General features: G+C 51.4%; 1 protein-coding gene across 1 annotated transcript in view; it reads left to right on the top strand.

Moving 5' to 3' along the window:
- The first annotated feature begins 281 nt into the window (after nt 1–281).
- LOC144104151 (ras-related and estrogen-regulated growth inhibitor-like protein) overlaps nt 282–16729 on the top strand; it is a 46691-nt gene continuing 30243 nt past the window's right edge. The window contains exons 1-2 of the mRNA XM_077636993.1: nt 282–753; nt 3170–4487. Of these exons, the coding sequence (XP_077493119.1) occupies nt 4424–4487 (64 nt within the window). The 5' untranslated portion in view covers nt 282–753; nt 3170–4423. The remainder of the gene's footprint in view (nt 754–3169; nt 4488–16729) is intronic.

The following is a 16729-nucleotide window of genomic DNA, read 5'->3' as shown; positions in this document are numbered from 1 at the left end:
GGAGCGCGACCGAAGGGACACCACGCGATGCCGAGGGTAGGGTACGGAGGACATGTCCGACGCAACTGGCTGTCCACTAGCGACTCCGCATCCACTCCGAGGACGACAACAACAAACAAGAAGGTTACGCACGCGCACGCATAGCGAAGAAGGAAGAGAGAGAGAGAGAGGGAAGATGGGGCGAAAGAGTGGAATGAGTGGTGGGGGGGACAGGAACTGGCGTCAAAACGCCAACAAACCCTCCACCACCACAGAGGCGAGAGCGGCCGCCGCAACACGGCAGAAGGAAGAACGAAGCCGGTTTCGGGGGTCTGTTGGCCGACGCCGTGCCTCAAGCAGTCTCAAGAGAGGGGGGGAGAGAGCGATCGCGTGCCCCACGAACGCCGAGGCAAGGTCCGCACGACGACGCGGTCAGTCAGTCGGCGAACGACCGCCGCGAGAACTAGACACACGCTCTCCTCCGGCAGAAGCTGCTGGGCGCTCCTCCAGCACGCTCTTCATCGACGTCCCGCTCATAGTCGTGAGAGGACGTATCGGCAGGAGCAACGGCTGCTGCGGCGTGGTGGTGGACAGGGCTCGTGGATTGAAGGGGGAGCCCTGTCTCTTGTCCAGTCCAGGACAGCTGTAGTACTTGCAGCGTCGACTGGGTCGCCGGCTTCTAGAAGAGCAAGAGGGTTGTCATTTCGTCCAGTTGCCAGCTAGGACATCGTACTCCTTCGTCGGGAGTGAGGTCACTGGCTTTGGAATTCAGGAGTGAGTGTTGGCTCGTTTCTCTTTCAAGCGTCTGGGTGGATGGGGGCTGTGATTTGCTCCGCTGATTTATGATTGCGGTTGTAAATATGCTACGACAATGTCTAGGATTGGAGGCTACGTGAACATCGCCGCCTGTTTCTAATGATTTCGGCCGTTTGCCACTCTTGAATTGGGGAGGCATGCGCGTCTAGATTAAATTTTTCTTGCATGTTGTTGATGCTCTAATGGATCATTTTGGCGCACTGCTGCCGGGCATAGGTTAGAGAGAGAACAGAATGACAGTATTTGAATCAGCTGACTTGTTACCGTCAGGCAGTGACGATAAGAAGTCTGTATGCCAAAACTGCAACAGGTGAGTTGATTTTGTGCTTGTTCGCATTTGGTTTTTACCGGAAATAGTCTAACTAACATTTCGTTATTCTTGTGTTTCTTCCTTTTCACAAGTAAAATGGCTTCATTTAAAATTAATTTTGCGGGAAGCATTGCACTTACCATAGCAGTAAAACGGCATCGATCTGAATTTATCTGGGAAAGGATATCTGTTACACTGGCGGAAATCTGTCAGTGTGTCAACGAGCGGCTAGAAGTTCTTTGACAAACCTATTGTGGAGATTTTAGGTAGCACTCCAAACATTATCTTCATTCACCAGGAGCCGAAAATCATAGCCTTCGGTTAAATAGCAGAACATACAAGCCGATAGTATCGAAGGCATAAACACAATAAAGGTACTGTTTTGTCGTGCGACGCTGTAATTGCGACCTTTTCAAGGTCATGCGGGTGAATATTTCTCCTGCTTTTCATGGTTTTCGGCTGCGTTGCTTGTTGTAAATGTGACAGCATCATTTTATTTCGCATAATTGGCGATGAGACTGTTTAGCTTGTGGTTGCAGTGCAGTGGCGTTTGATAATGGACGTGTAAAGTGTGCGTGAGCAGTTATTGCTTTAAATAACTTCAGAGAAGGTCGGTAAAAGTTTGGAATTTGAAGAGTTGTCGGAGCGTTCCAGCGAATCGATTCGGTGCTGTGATCTCTTACGGTGGGGCGCAACAAACGAGGTAAAATTTCCATTATGGGTGTAGGTCAACAGTCTTCGGGCCACTTCGCAAGGCCATCTTTGCGGTAATTGTAGAACTACCGAGATGGCGGTAGGATTTTCAGAGGTGAAGTAACTGTTAGTCTCAGGCTCGGAAGTAACGATGCTGTGTTCCCTTTGAGAATGCTAAATTTTTAGGTTGGAGGTGCTCATGAATGGATAAGCTTGAACATGTGTCCAGTTTTTTACTTTGATTTGCTGTTGTTGTCTGATAATTATGCACTCCCCTTCCTGATTGCGTTAAACATTGAATTGTATTGCGACGAAATGACACCTACGCGATCTCTGCCAGTAGTAACATAAATTAGGAAAAGAAAACATACATTTATCTACTATTGTTATCAGTATATACCGTTTAAAAATCCGGTCACATGCAATACAGACGCCACATTGGCGCTTATATTTCAATCCCCACAGCTTTCACGCCGCTCCGAGTTCTTGTGGCTACGTATTACTGACTGATTTTCGCTTGATGTCCTTATACGAAACCCGTTGCAGTAGATTATTTCGACTGTTCAATGCCTCCAAACGCAAGTACTGAACGCGGTATCATAGCGCTTGTTTTCTCAGTGTTGTTGTCTTTGCTGCAAAATATATTTTGTAAGCGTTGTTCAGTGCCACGCCGGGTGCCTAATGGTCAAAAATTGAAAAAGCCTGATGGGAAAGCCACCACGTGTTAAAGGGGTAAGGTGCGAGTAGCTTGAAGCCCCCCCCCCCCCCCCCCCGCCTTTTTTTTTTCATTGCAAGCTTATATTTTCGAATCTTCGCAGACTACCCCAGGCCTAGCAGGTAGACTGCACTGACGCTACGCTGTAGTTCTCTCGCTGTACATAACCCAGATACGAGAGCTGTGCTTTGGTTGCAGATGAAGCCAGACTAAACAACTATGCAATGAATGAAGGGCTGAATATTTGGCAAGTTATTTGGTGAGATTCAGCAGTAAGTCAGTGGCATTTGATTGAAAGCGTAGAGAAACCTTGAAATAGCATCTCTGCGAAGCACGAGCCGGTGCACACTGCCCTTTATTTTCATAAAACTATGATCTCTGACCACACATCTGCAGACAGCGAGATCTTGGATCCCTAGAGGTGACCGAAACACACTTACTCGCGGCACCCAAAGCCTATCTGGGACGCTCGCAAGGCAACCGCGTGGGCTACCAGGGCGGCGACTGCGGCTGCATACACAAACGCTGCCGCACCGTAAATGACCGTCACCCACGTGCGGGGCTTTCGCCTTTCGCCTTTTGCCATGCCGCCGCCTCCCCCTGCGTAAGGCAATTCGCTGTTGTGTAACACCCCGGCGCGCATTCCTTCTTCGCAGGCCTCCGCTGTTTCTGTTGCGGGAGACCCAGCGGACTCCTGTTGGAAGAGACACAGGGCGTTCGCCCCGGGAACCGTGGGGGAAAAAAAAAGAAAGGAAGGGGAGCGCAGCGTCTCATCGCTCTCTTCCAAGCTCGGCAAGCAGGTGGGGGCAGATAGTCAAGACTGCCAGCAGCCACGGAGGAGTCGCCACGACTCGAGCGCATATCGAACAGGGAAGCCGGACAACGAAGGCAAGGCAAGCAGGCAGGCTCCCTCCGTGTAACCCCGATCAGCAAGACGAGAGCATCGTCCCACCGGGAAATTCCGTAGAGGACAACAGCGGGAGAGAAAGACACACGCACACAGAAGAGGTGCGACGCGGAGAAGGAGAATCGTACGAGAGTCGTGCAGGTGCGCTCCGGCCTCGAAAGGACTCCTCCAGCAGTCGGATAAGAAGGAGAACTAAACTAAAACACGAGCGACGTTCAGGACATCTTCATCGACGTCCTCACACAACCGGGCCCTTCTACTCAACCCTGTCCCGTCCTCTTCTGCACTACGGCTCCTAGAGAAGCGCAGACCACCTGACCGCCTCCGACGAGACGGAAAGAAGTCGACGAGGAGTGCGCGCCGGTGAGCTCTTTCGGCGAAGAACGAGAGTCTGTAGCTCTCGCGTCGGGCGAAGCGGCAGCGTCGAAGCCACATCGGGAGCATCTCGGACGCTTTCTGGCCCGCGCGCCTTCTCTCTCTGCCAGCCGCGCCCGGCGCTCCTCCGCTCCATCGCCGGCGGCCGGTCGGCCCGGAGAAGGTCAAGAGAAGAACCACCGCCGACACAGCTGGGCGAAGAAAGAAGCGCCCCAGCGGAGGCGAGAGCGTGAAAACGCAAGCGCGAAAGCCGGCGGCGCCTTGGACGTCGTGAGTTTGCGAGAGGGCCTCTCCTTCGCTTCTCTTTTTTTCCCGCCGACTTCGCTCGCTGGACTGTTGGTGTTCACCCCAGAAGAAGAGGAAAATCTTCGTTTGACTTGGAGGACCCCCCCTCCCTCAGCCTGCACGGAGTGCGACACGAGTGTGGGTGGTGTGTGTTGATTACCCGGATAGCCAACGGAGCGTCTCTGGGAGAGTTCCTCGAGCCTCTTTGCCGAGTCGTGGTTGCAACACAGAAGAAAGAGATGGCGTGGGACTGGCTCTGCTGATCTTCGAGAGGCCGCGCGTTCAGGGACAAGAAGCCAGAGTGAAGGAGACAAACGGAGCTGCGGCGGAAGCAAGCGTAGCGATGACCAACCGGGCGAATCGCATCAAGGTCGCCGTCCTCGGAGGTCCCAGGTCCGGAAAGTCTGGTGAGTGCGGCTACGTCTTTGCCATTTCACACTTGTTGCCTAGCCACCTACTGTGGCGCCGCTCTGTCTTGTTGCCGCCTGGACAGGACAGGATGCGTGTGTGGCCCTTTCTGCTCGTCCCTTGGCTTCAAGAGCAGTGGCTGAAACATGCATGAAGCGATTTGTCGTAGAAAGTGTTCCTATTTCGCTTTCCGGTTTGGGTTCAAAATAACCCTGCTTTTTTGTGAACTTAGAAGCTATCGGTTTTTTCCGGATTGGGTTCCTTGCGCAATGCTGCTGTGGGGAAACGAAGTGTTACTACATATATAGTGCTTGCTGAAGCATATTATTTTACTATAAACTGTGTGTGTGTTTATAGTTCGGAATAACGGATGACATGTAGTATGCGTGATGAAGGAAAGCACTGTATTGTGTACTTTGTGTTGATCAGAGAAAACTTATTCTGGGAAACAAATAGGGTTGCACACGCAGCTGCCCTGATGAAAACAACGCTTGAGAAGCCGTGGCTGTGAAGAACTTTGTTCGCAATTTGAGACATTGTTTTAATTTGCTCTGAGTCTTTTCCAGTCGTTTTGAGTGCGCAGTAAAAGCGACAAATTTGAGCAAAGATTTGCATACCCTGCCCCCACAACATTGGTGTGATGGTGTGATTGATGTTCACCATTTCGTCTTTCCGCGATGTTTCGTGAGCCAGTTTTACATACTCACCGGTGTGCTCACAGTGGTCACAATATGCTCTGGGTCTCTTTATTGGATGCAGGACGTTTTTGTTTCTGGAGTGAAAGGTTTCATAACACTATACTGCGGCAAGTGAGAACTTGATTTAAGCTCGATAGAGCATGAAACTGAAATTGTTGAAGATATGACGGAGACGATGTCACCGACATGACCTCAGACATCGGTGCTTATACGCGTGCGAAGAGGCTGCTTGATTAGGTCATCAGGACCATTTGTGCAGAGTGCTTTTGGAGCTCCACTGGGGAGTTAGTGTACTGCAACAGCCAACCACGCGTAGATGAACCGAGACTCGCTTGTTCTTGTTATAGGTCATGCAGGGTTACCTGCCTTGCATACTAAATTATGAACAGGCCATCCAGCGCCAACAGTCCGTGCTTCAGCGCCGTCCTTGCTGCATTTGCACACCGTAACATTCCTGTTCCTCAGCGAATTTAACATACGTAATTCCTTCTGCCCATGGTCGAGTACTTGCCGAGGAGCTTAACTGGAAGCCGCTGTCTTAAACGCCTCGTTGTGGCTGGTAACGCTGCTTCATTCTTGAATGGCGAACTCCATCATTTCACTGCTATTTCATAAGTAGGGGAGGTGCGGTTTGTGTAAAATAACAGTGCATGGCTCCAAACAACTAATGGCTTAGGTTGCCAGATGAGTCAGACCTTAGCAGACGTAGTTTGCTACGCGCGGGCCCAGTTACTTGACTTTACAAGCAAGTCCGCGAGAGGCTGCGACACAGCGCTCAACTTGTTACCAGGTTTACTTCAAAAGGAACCGTTACCGAAAGCGGTGGTGGTGGTGGAAAACCTTTATTCAAGGCTTATAGAAGAGAGTGGGGACTGGCCTTAAGGGTTAGCTCCTCACAAATTCTAAGAGAGGTAACTAGTCCGGGATCCCTGTGGCTTTCGCGGCAGCTCGGGCCCTAGTGACGAGGGTTCTATGGCTCTCTAACGTACACAAGTCGAGCAGGACAGCCTTCTATCTCTCTCGGGTAGGTGAGGGCAAAGGGGGTAAGCAGGGTTAGAGGGGCATGCGCACACCATGTGGTACGTCCGAAAACGGGCACCCACAATGCGGGCACTCCCCGTTAAAACGCGGTAACGATGACAGTGCCGCTGCCTTTTTACAACCGGGGGTCTGCGCTAACTAAAGCGCTACCGACGGTTTCAAGTTGCGGTTTGGGTCACCTGAGGTCCATCGCAATCGCTGGCGCTAACAATAACTTCAAGCCTAGCCAATTCGTTGTCTAGCCTCGTAGGGTGCTCCGGCCCCAGCTATAGACAGACAGTCCACATACAACCCGCAATGGGGAAAAGCAAGGAACGAACATCAAAAGCGCAAGCCTTGCCGAAGCCGCGCCGCTCTCCAGGACAAGACGAACCCCTCGTACGCCGCGTCTGAAGAGCACTACGCCAGCTCTCCCATCGTGACCGACTGAAGTCGTCCTCGAAGCCGGCGAACTTGCGGCTGTGGAAATTCGCCTTTGCTAACTTTTTCTTTGCTTTCTTTCTCGCCTTTTCTCGCTCCTTCTCGCGAGAGCCGCGCGTGCTCTCCGGTGACATTTATTAAAGATAGCAGAGCCAATCACAGCAGTCAGAACCGGACCGTGCATGCTGTGTAAGCGCGCGCGCGCACGGGGGCGCTTGGAGTGAGCCGAGAGACTCGGAGGAGGAAACGCGGTCAATGGGATAGTGGTCATCTCTTCTTTAGCGCCCCTGAAGGCGGCGGCGGCCGCCGATATTAAACGGCGACTCCTCTTTTGCTTCGTTGGCGGCGGGGGCTGTTTTCGAAACCGATTTCGCCGGTCCTCCCCGCGTCGACGGCGTTGAGGAGGCCTGCGGTACCTTACCTGGCGGCGGCCGCAGAGGCTGCCGGACGAGAATCTAGGTTGCGCGCTACAACAACAGACCCCCCCCCCCCCCTCCCTTCTCCTACCCTCCCTGGGGGGCCACTGAACTCAAACGTGCACAGTTCATGTGCACGTGCAGCAGGCGAAGCCAAACGTGCGCGTCTATAGCTTCTTGGGGTTAGAGGTACGCGTATGAGCGAAAGAAGACATAAAAACATCGCTTTTCTTTGAAGGCGTGAAGGGGCGCCAGGACGGACGAGGGGTTGTCGAACGGCGCGGAGGGCGGTTGTGGCTGCCACTGCGAAGTTTGATGTCGGTTCTGCACTCGGTGCGACTTCGCAGAGCAGTGACCTTAAAAGGTTGCGCGCTGGAGAGCCAGCTGCCGTGTCCTGTCCCGCTCAGCAGTCGTGATGAATCTCTGCAGACTACCAGGCAAGCGGTCGTTCGTCAGTGGAGGCGGGGCATACATTTCGCCCGTCCAGCTACTAGCCTGTAAGCTATAGCAACGACCTGCATGACGTAAGAGTGGCGACGAGATTTGTAGGGGCGAACGCCTCGGAGATAGGTCGGGGTGGTAGAGAGTTCGACGGCTCGCTGTATTTCTTGTCTGACGAGAACCTGGCCGATTTTTAGGGCACTTCTGTCCTTCGAAGTTTCCTCTCACTGAGATGTGCGTTTGAATAATCGTTTGCAATAGTTTACGGCACGAAGCTTTGAAAACTTTGCAAATAATCCACCGCAGTGGCTCAGTGGTCATGGACGTGTGGCTCAGTGGACTGACTCCAAAGACGCTAGTTCAATACCAGCCGCACTGGTCGCGTTTCGATGGAGCGAAAACGCTAGAGGTCCGTGTACTGTGTGATGTCAGTGCACGTTAAAGAACCCGAGGCGGGGCGGGCCTTTCCTCCCCCCCCCCTCCCGTTTATTTTTGTAGCGCTCAACCAATTTACCTAGGGCCCCTCCCGAAAAAAATTCCTGGCTACGTGCTTAACTCCAGGTGTTCGAAATTATTTGGAGCCAGCCAGTCCGGCTTCCCTCGTAGTCTGAGTCGCTTTGGGAAGCTAAATCCCTTAAACCATAAACTTCGCACATTGCTGAAGGGGGCTGCTTGATGACATCCTAGTGAGGGGTGCCTGAAGTATATCACACTCACTCTGCAGTTACTTACTTGGAGCTGCAGTATCTGTCTATAAGGCTAATGAAAATAGGAAGAAGCAGCATGCGTCGACTATCCTCTTTTGTGTAGGCCCTGTCCTCCAAAATGCAAAGATTTCGATGAAGGTTAATAATGAAGCCTGTTGCAAGTGTGATTGGTGTTGTGTTTACAACGACCTAAAACGCTTAAGCCTAGCTCGGTTTCTACGCTATAGCTGTGATCCTAACAAGTCTGTCGGAACCTAAAGCGACCGCCCAGGCATTTAGTGGCCGCCAGTACAGCAGGCAAGGAATAGATCGTGCAACACACCACAGCGTGGGTGTCCGGATGCCCCCATTCCGCACTTTCAAACAAGGGCACGCTGCAATGAAAAGGCGCATCGTCGCTGCAAGAAGGCCGGGACGGCCGAGATCACGACGTCGAGCACACAATGCCGGCGGTATTCTGACAAAAGGAAGAAACGTGCCAAGCCTTCTGGCTCAATGCAAACAGACCGAAACAACGCCTCGCTCGAAGAACAGAACACAATCGGCGCGGCCAGGAATGTCACGGCGCGTTTCAGCCTTACCGCTATGCTCCGTCGGAATCAAGAGAAATATATATAGAGAGAGCGACCTGACCGGTCGCTAAACGGACTGTCAATACGCGTCGTATGCGGTCGCGCCGAGACTACGCACACAATGGCGACGCCGATCTCGCCATCGAGCTCCGCATCGCTAGATTCGACTGTCAGGCCGGACAAAAGGCGGTGTGGTCGTCGCTGCTTCTCGCGGGACAGCGCGAGAGTCAGACAGCGAGCAGCCAGAGAGCGATCCACAATGGCCGTCGTAATCCGGCAGCGAAAGCGTAACCTCCCACCGCTGTCAAGCTGTCTCGTAAATGATGCAGACCCGACTGGCGCGCGCACACACTCTCCAGACGGAGCATGGTGCAAGTTTAAACAACGTCTGTCAGGACGACGCTCTCGAGAGAGAGTTTCTCCCGTCTCATTCGCACGCTTTCCCTTCCTTTACGGGCGGCGGGCAGGTGTTTTCTCTGCCAGAGGCGATGGTGCGTCGTCCGCCACCACCTGTGCGGCTGGATGCTGCTTCCTTCCACTCACGGGAGTCGTCTATGCTCCGGGGGCAAAAGGCGCAAAATAGCAGTAGATTACGCGCTGTGCCCGGCGCTGTCACGTCTCGGAGGGATGTAAGGCAGAAACTGCTGGCACGCAGATGGGCCTTGCAGGCACGAACCAGTCTTGCAGTCAATGGCATGGGAGTTTTTTTTCTTTTTACTTCGGCAAAGTGTGAATGCCCGGCCGCAAAAGGGATAGGTACCTCGCATGTCCGCTATTTTGAACGTTCATAGTATGCTGCAGTCGTGTAATCTGTTGCGAGTTTCCCGGGAATAGTCTGGTTGCTAATAACTGTCGACTTTTATGCGGCAACATTCGCGATGGCCGATAACACGACAATCGCAGTGTTACCCTGTTCTTGCCTAACATTACCAATGGCAGTTTTATCGATGAGGACTTGGGCTGCAAGCGTCATGTGGGAACTACAGTGGGCGATCTACTAAATGGCTCTTCTAGTGTAGTGAAATCTCGGTGGTCTTGAGCGTTGGAACTCTCCTGGAGGATGCGGTAAAGCCATTGTTGACGGTATAGAAATTCCTGCGGCTTTTTTATGCGGTCAGCTATGGCAACAGAATAAAGAGAATTTGAGAGCAAAAAAAAAAGCGTTGACCCATGATCAGCTGTTCTACCGAAGGCACGCGTCTGTGTAACCTCATCTCCTTGGCACTACATTGCAAGGCGAAGAATCGAGATCATCCGAAAAGGTAGCGTGTGCCCCCGCACCAGGCAGCATTGATCACGACACGTCCACACGCCGTAAACCTATTCGCGAACAAGGAGCATACTGCATAGCGCTGTAGTTGCTCGCCCCCGGAAGACATCGCAGTTCCCTATCCGCTTTCGACCTTACCAGCGCGCAGTTCCGCAATATTGGTCTGTAAGGCTGCCCGACGAGCGAGCCCTTATCAAGGTGGGGCCAACAACGGGCAAACGCGGAGACGTCGCGACTGTGCGGTGTCGCCTGAGCAGACCAGACTGGCGCTTTACTCCTTCGACACGAAAGATACCCAGAAAGCAAAAGAAAACGGTGCTGTACGACTTCATGTTCCTGAAACCACTATCCTCAGCCGGCTGGGCAGTGTCGTAGTAGGAAGGGGCTTAGGCAGTGTGCCAGTGGGGAACTGGTGGCAGTGTATACACCGTTTCTTATCTCTCTTCCGCGTTTGCTGAAGAGGGGGTGGAAGGGGGGAGGGGAGGCAGTTGTAACTGCGCAGCACGGACTCCTCACGCCCTGTAAAACACGCCGTAGAACGACAGCAGAGCAGCAGCAGCGGAGTCGACAAGGGGGGCCGTTAAAGAAGCCGACCGCCGTGCCCGCACACACGGATATTGCCGAGACGCAGAGAGACTGCATTCCACATTCGCCTCGGCCCCGGACCGTATCCCCGTAAAGGAAACGACTTCGATATCCCTTCCCCCGCCGGGTCTCGGGCGGACTGTACGAACAGAAACTCGGCGACGAATCAAGTTTCTGGGTATGGTGTCGCGGAAAGTGGTCGTGCATCGTCCCTCGCTGTCCTCTCGCTGGGAGGCCTGCCGTCGCCTGCAGGAACTCCGATGGCGGCTGCTCTCAGCTATCTGCGTGTCTTTGCAGCTGACCGGCTATGGCTGCGAGGTAGGCAGGAGAGGGTGTTGAGGGAACACTCGAGTAAAAAGCTGAGGGCCCTCACGCCCTCAGCTCTTTACTAGCCCCAGCCCTCAATCTCCCCCTAACTAGTCCTCACCTTTGTTCTCCCTCACCAGCCCGGAGTGATGTTCAGCTTAGTTGTAAGTCCCAGTCGCAGCTTGAACTGTCTTTGCGATATTGCTCGCTCTGCTGTTGCTGCGTTCACGCCGCGAGCGGTTTCCGCGTACAGTCGGGAGTTTGGGCAGCCACGCGCAAGCGCGTGCGACCGTAACGGGCAAAGGGTTAGGGGCTGCCTGGCGGCGGGGACATGATTCATAGTGGCTCGGGCGCCACGGCCTGTCGCCGCTATCGGCTCTGCTCTCTTCTGGTCGGCCGCGGAGAACGCTGTGCGCTCGCCAGCGCAAGAGCTGAATGCTGATCAGCCCTCACAATCTTCCTGCCTGGGGACCGCCACCTCGTTGCCAGAAAAGCAGCAGAAGCAGCAGCAGCAGCAGCCGAAGAAGGACTCCCTTGAGGCGACCTTCGCGCTAGCACGGGCTTCCTCGGTGGTGATGGTGGTGGCGGATTGGAGAGTGCCGTTTGACCGATACGTCCGAAATCCCAGAGAGTCGCCTGTATCCGGACTCGTAGCGCAGCTGAGGGGCTGCTCCGTCTCTCCCACTGGAGTGCCTGCTTTGTGTTTGTTAAGCTGGTCACCATAAACGCTGGGTGAGAGAGGGAGAGGCGACAAGCTGACTTCGTTCCATGGACCATGACGCCCTCCGTGGGCAACGGACCAAGGCGGGGGGATTGAGTCCTTATCGTTCCGGACAATCACACGATACATTGACGACAATATCTGGCGCGGACTGGTTGGAGCCCATTGGTCGACACTTTCATTTGTCGCGTAAATTATCGCCCGTTCTTGCTAGGTGCACAATGCTCAAGAAATTATCCTTACGTTGTTCGATAGTTGAGCGTCAAAGTATTCAAAGGCTTCCGAAACAATTAGACCTCAGAGCGTTCTTTTTGGAATCCTTGTTCTTAACATGCTTTCTTTGTCATGCGGACGGACGCCTGTGAAAATGCATATTTTTTTTTGATTAAGCGGAGTAAAAGTTAAGACTGTCAGAAGAGTGATACAGCGATGATTCATATATCTTCAGCACGCGACCGAAGTGAAGTGCACAATAACACTTCCACGCATTTCTTCTCTTTAGCGTATCACGTGTGATGACAGATTATCAGGGCCAGCGAACCGGCCAGTTTCAGTCCAGTTTTAGCCGGTGCACCAATTGCTGACCACCCGCGAAATTTCACACTCCACACGCTTTTTTTCTAGCAAGAAAAGCTTAAGCATGTGTCAGAAGGCAATCACTAAAAAAAGTAAAGAAAAAATAAAGAGCACATGCGCTTCTTATTTAAGAACATCAAATTCGCAGACGTTACTCCAGCGCCATCTTCCGGATCACTTGGCAAACGTGCTTATCATCCACCATGTATGCGGATATTATTTAATCTCGGCTTACCTGGATGCTGTTGGCGACATGGACGTTGCTGAACCCACAGCAAGGATTAGGGTTATCGCTTTGAACTAGAGAAAACTTTCGGCTGTGGGTGCATTTGTCTGTTTTACCTGCGGGGCAGTCGCATCAGAGCAGTGGTCACTTGTAGCTGATGTTCATCTTTTTTTTATTGCTCAGAGGCATATTAATTGGCTCCTACATGAAAGTTAAGATTTCTTTGGTCTTATAAAAACATCCTGGGACGCTTATAAGCGGCATATTTGTCACTTTCAATTTTACTGGGATCTCGGAATCACTGTAAAGCCGAGGCTTCATAAACATGCAGAGACTTGGAGATACCATTAAAGTTGTCGTTTTTGTTCTTTACTTGTTTAAACAGGCGAACTCTAGCTTGGCAGTGTCCTTTATAGTGGCGTACACCGGTTGCTTCCTGGTTTTATTGATTTTTTTGCTTTCGTCTTGTTTCAATTATATCTCAGCTGTATCGCATCTTCCTAGCAACTCCAGTCGTCGCGATCGCTGGTGGTCCAACAGAAGACACATTGTAATTCGTCGAGGTAACAGGTGAAGTATTCGCGGACTAATCGACCTTCCTGGAAAGACAACCTCCTACCATCGTTTCGCATTCAGTACAGTTGGCCTAGCACCGCTATAGAGAGCTGCATTTGCATATACATGGTTTCACGTTCATCAGCCACCTATGGCGCAGACTTCTTCATATTACTTTTTGCTTAAGCAAGACAATGGTGTATCCTGTATTTGGCGCAGTTCCAGTCTACGTAAGATGGCATGAGATGCACACGCTCGCGCAGAATACATCGGGCAAGGTAGTGACAAAGCGATACGTTGAGCAATGCTTTCTGAATCATCGCAGAACGCTTACCTACCATCTCGATATATTTCGCAGAGCAACGTCGTTGAATGTTAAGCGGTTGGATGTGGTAAGCGAAGGAGAAGTCGAGAGGCTCATAGAGCTCACTGTTCGAAGAACCGATCGACCGGTGTAACTGCGCGCTTGCACGCAAAGAGACTTCATGCGGTCTCGGCATTGCCGACGTTATCTTAAAGGGAATCACGCTTCCCAAGGATTACACTGGGTGACCTAAGCAGCAGCGGCAGAAAAAGAAAGCACAATGAAGGAAATAGTCTGAGCGCGGTACCAGGCTGGAAGAGAAACTTGAGCTGTTTGAGAGTTGGAGATTTTGGAGGAGTTACGACCATGTTTGATGTGGGGTTAAGCGATGTGTTCATGTGATACGATGCTTGCATGCGTATTAAACAGTGAACCGATCTGCTCTCAATACTTCACTGCCTCAGATAGGTGTAGCGCAAAGTAGGTGGTGTACCAAAAACAAGTAAATTGTTTCTTGCGTAATTTCATGTCGAGGCTGTGTGCGCAATAAACGAATGCTATTTATGTATCATGCTAGAAGGTGTCCTAAAATACTTGTGTTGAAGTGTCTTATATGTAAAAAAAAATATCTAGATGACCAGGAGCAACGGGTATTCGAGTTACTAATCTTTATCACAAAAATAACCAGCGGTTTTGCATCCGAAGCATCAGGTAGGGCACATACATTAGAGACTACCTCCATTAAACTTTTTTTGGCGAATTGGTGCCTGTCGATCTTATAAAAAGATTTAGCGTAAACAGACCCAGACCACGATAAGACTACACACACACACAAGCGCTTGTGTATGTGCTTCATCTTTCTCGCGGCCTCTCACGACAAGAGACTCATTGCGGGTGCTCCATTGCACTTACAGCGAGGTCATTCTACCAACATTGAACATCTAAAGTAAGGTTCATTGGTGGGCCCGTTGGTGATGCATGGTTACCAGGGTTACGCCAGCCGAAACAGACGCACCTGCAACAGAGAATAGCGCAGGACAGAAGCAGGGCTGTTTTTTGTGTCTTTGTTTAAACTAGTGCACCCCCCCCCCCCCCCCCCCCCCGAGCTCACACCGTTCGTTTAATCCACTGAAAATTGCTGATCACTCGATGTAGAAAGTAATCGTCTGGATTCGACAAATGTTAGTGCTAACCTCCGTGTAGGGGACTGACCTCGCTGCAAAAAGCGCAGAGAAAACACGAGACGGATGGTCAATGCCAGGTACTGAATAAGCCGACCCACGTACGCAGAAAAGGCATGAAAGCACTGCAAAAAGCACACAAAATACGGATAAGCTAGAAAATAGAAACAAGCCACCCGAACCGTGGACTTCGGTATCTTGGCTACCTGCACGCCGCACGTTCAGCGGAGCGGAAACTCGATGGGAGGAGGCGGCAGTTTATGCGGTGTCCGTGCGGTTGGGTTCGGCCACTAGGCGGCGCTTGCATGTCCGATTACGGCTCACTGGCGGTGGGCGTCGGTTTGGCGACGTTGAAACACGTTTGCGCGATAAGGAGTGGCTCAAGTGCTGGACAGGCACCGTGCTGAGTGGGATCAGGTGGCTTGTGTTGGCGTGTCTGATGGCGCCATCTGGTTTCTATCTCTAGACACCGCCTACGGTGCACGAAGTAAGCTGGCTGAAGGCAATCTGGGCTACGCTAAACTAAGGAGCCTATGTGGCATTATACTGTAGTTTAAAGCTTCTGTTTTTAAGCACGAAGTTATGATAGGCTTTGCCAAACGGGTTCTAGTGTAACATTGGCTGATCACCGCCGCTAATAGCCTGTCATCAATGACCAGTAATTTTATAATAGCACAATAAGCCTTGTATCGACTTTACGGCTGTCCGACCAGAAACCAGTGCTCGAAAGATTGAACAAGGACGCTATTCTTTTAATCAAATGCCCTTGTGCAAAGATTTTACTGCCACACTTGTGAGCAGAAAATAACGCTAGGACGCTTCAACACAAAGATATTAGAATCGGAAAAGAGCCTTTAAATGGCACTAGTAAACTCGTTCACAGTCTTCAGTACTTGCTTACGCGTCGCAGGTACCGCACTAGTGCCAGCAAATTTCGTGGATTTGTGTTCGTCTAAACTTCCAGCTAATGGACAGGAAAGTACTTTTACCCGCGTATGTTTGCTACTCGAGTCTGCGAAGCCCGTCAGTTGCGCAGAACTGCTTAGGTCTTGTTCTTTTCGTTGACTGCCACTACAGTGAGGCTCACGATGAAACGCTGACGCCGCGACAGTCATCAGCGCAAGGTTAGTGCTGCAGCGCATCAACTCTTCCAAGGTGAAGTCGGATACCCCTGACAAGCAGTCTCGCGGTTTTGCTCGCATGCGTTGCCTAACCTTCTAATTACGCCGTCGCCACTGCAGATGTCAACTAGGGAAACCTGCTTTCACGTGATAAGCGATCCACCTTAACGTTAGTGCAGACACAAGAGGAAGCTATAACATGCCAAGGGTGCTCCGACGGTAGCCTTGAAATCATATCTTTTGAGATCTCAGACACAGCTGGGATTCGTGAAAGTAATAAAACTGGATGTTTTGATCTTGTGAGCAAATCGCACAAATATACTTCTCATAGTCAAGAGGTGGCAAGTTATGACTTTTTTATGATATAGCCGCAGTTTCTATCCTGTATTTTTTTGTTTCTAGATTCCCGTATGTTTAGCCCTCTTTTATTATTTTGCACATAATGGACTTTGTATACCCGAAGTATCACCTGGTTTTGTGCATCAGGTGTTCATAGCGCAGCTGCGTTCGAAAGTGTATCCTTGGTGAACGGCTCCAATAATTTTCTGCTTGCATGGATGAAGGAATATATAAACTATCGCCGTTTCGCGCACAGCCAGGATGTCCTCAACTATTTGCGTCGCTGACGTAGTGTCCAGTCATCTTCATTCTTGCGTACATACGTTGCAGTGTTAAGTCTAGTCTATCGCAGGCACAATTACACCGCCGTTGATACGGACTTCATCGTAAAGTGATATATTTTGAGGGGCAAGGAGGACCTCCCAAGCTTTCACTACAACACAGCACCTGTTCTTTCCATTCCACTATAAAAAAAGGTTCAAACGCAGAAGGCAAAATATATATAAGGGCCATTGTAGATTTCTGTTTGTGCATTTTGGCTTGCTTGAGTGTAAGTTAGGCCTGGGGAGTAGTGCATTGCAACTCTGACCGCGTGGTATAATGAGCGGGTTTCCCAGGTGCATTCCTGGCAAGCCTTTCCTTGCGTGGCCCAAGGCGACAGCAACGCGACGCCGCGTCCATCATCCGTCAAAAAGCAACAGCGAGGACAGTGACGGCTGCTGTCAGGCGTGGGGAGCTGTGAGGAGGTGAACGGGAGAGAAG

The sequence above is a fragment of the Amblyomma americanum genome, chromosome 9, assembly GCF_052857255.1.
Source record: "Amblyomma americanum isolate KBUSLIRL-KWMA chromosome 9, ASM5285725v1, whole genome shotgun sequence".
NCBI lineage: Eukaryota > Metazoa > Arthropoda > Arachnida > Ixodida > Ixodidae > Amblyomma > Amblyomma americanum.
Note: the sequence above shows the minus strand (reverse complement) of the source record. Positions and strands in the feature narration are given on the sequence as shown.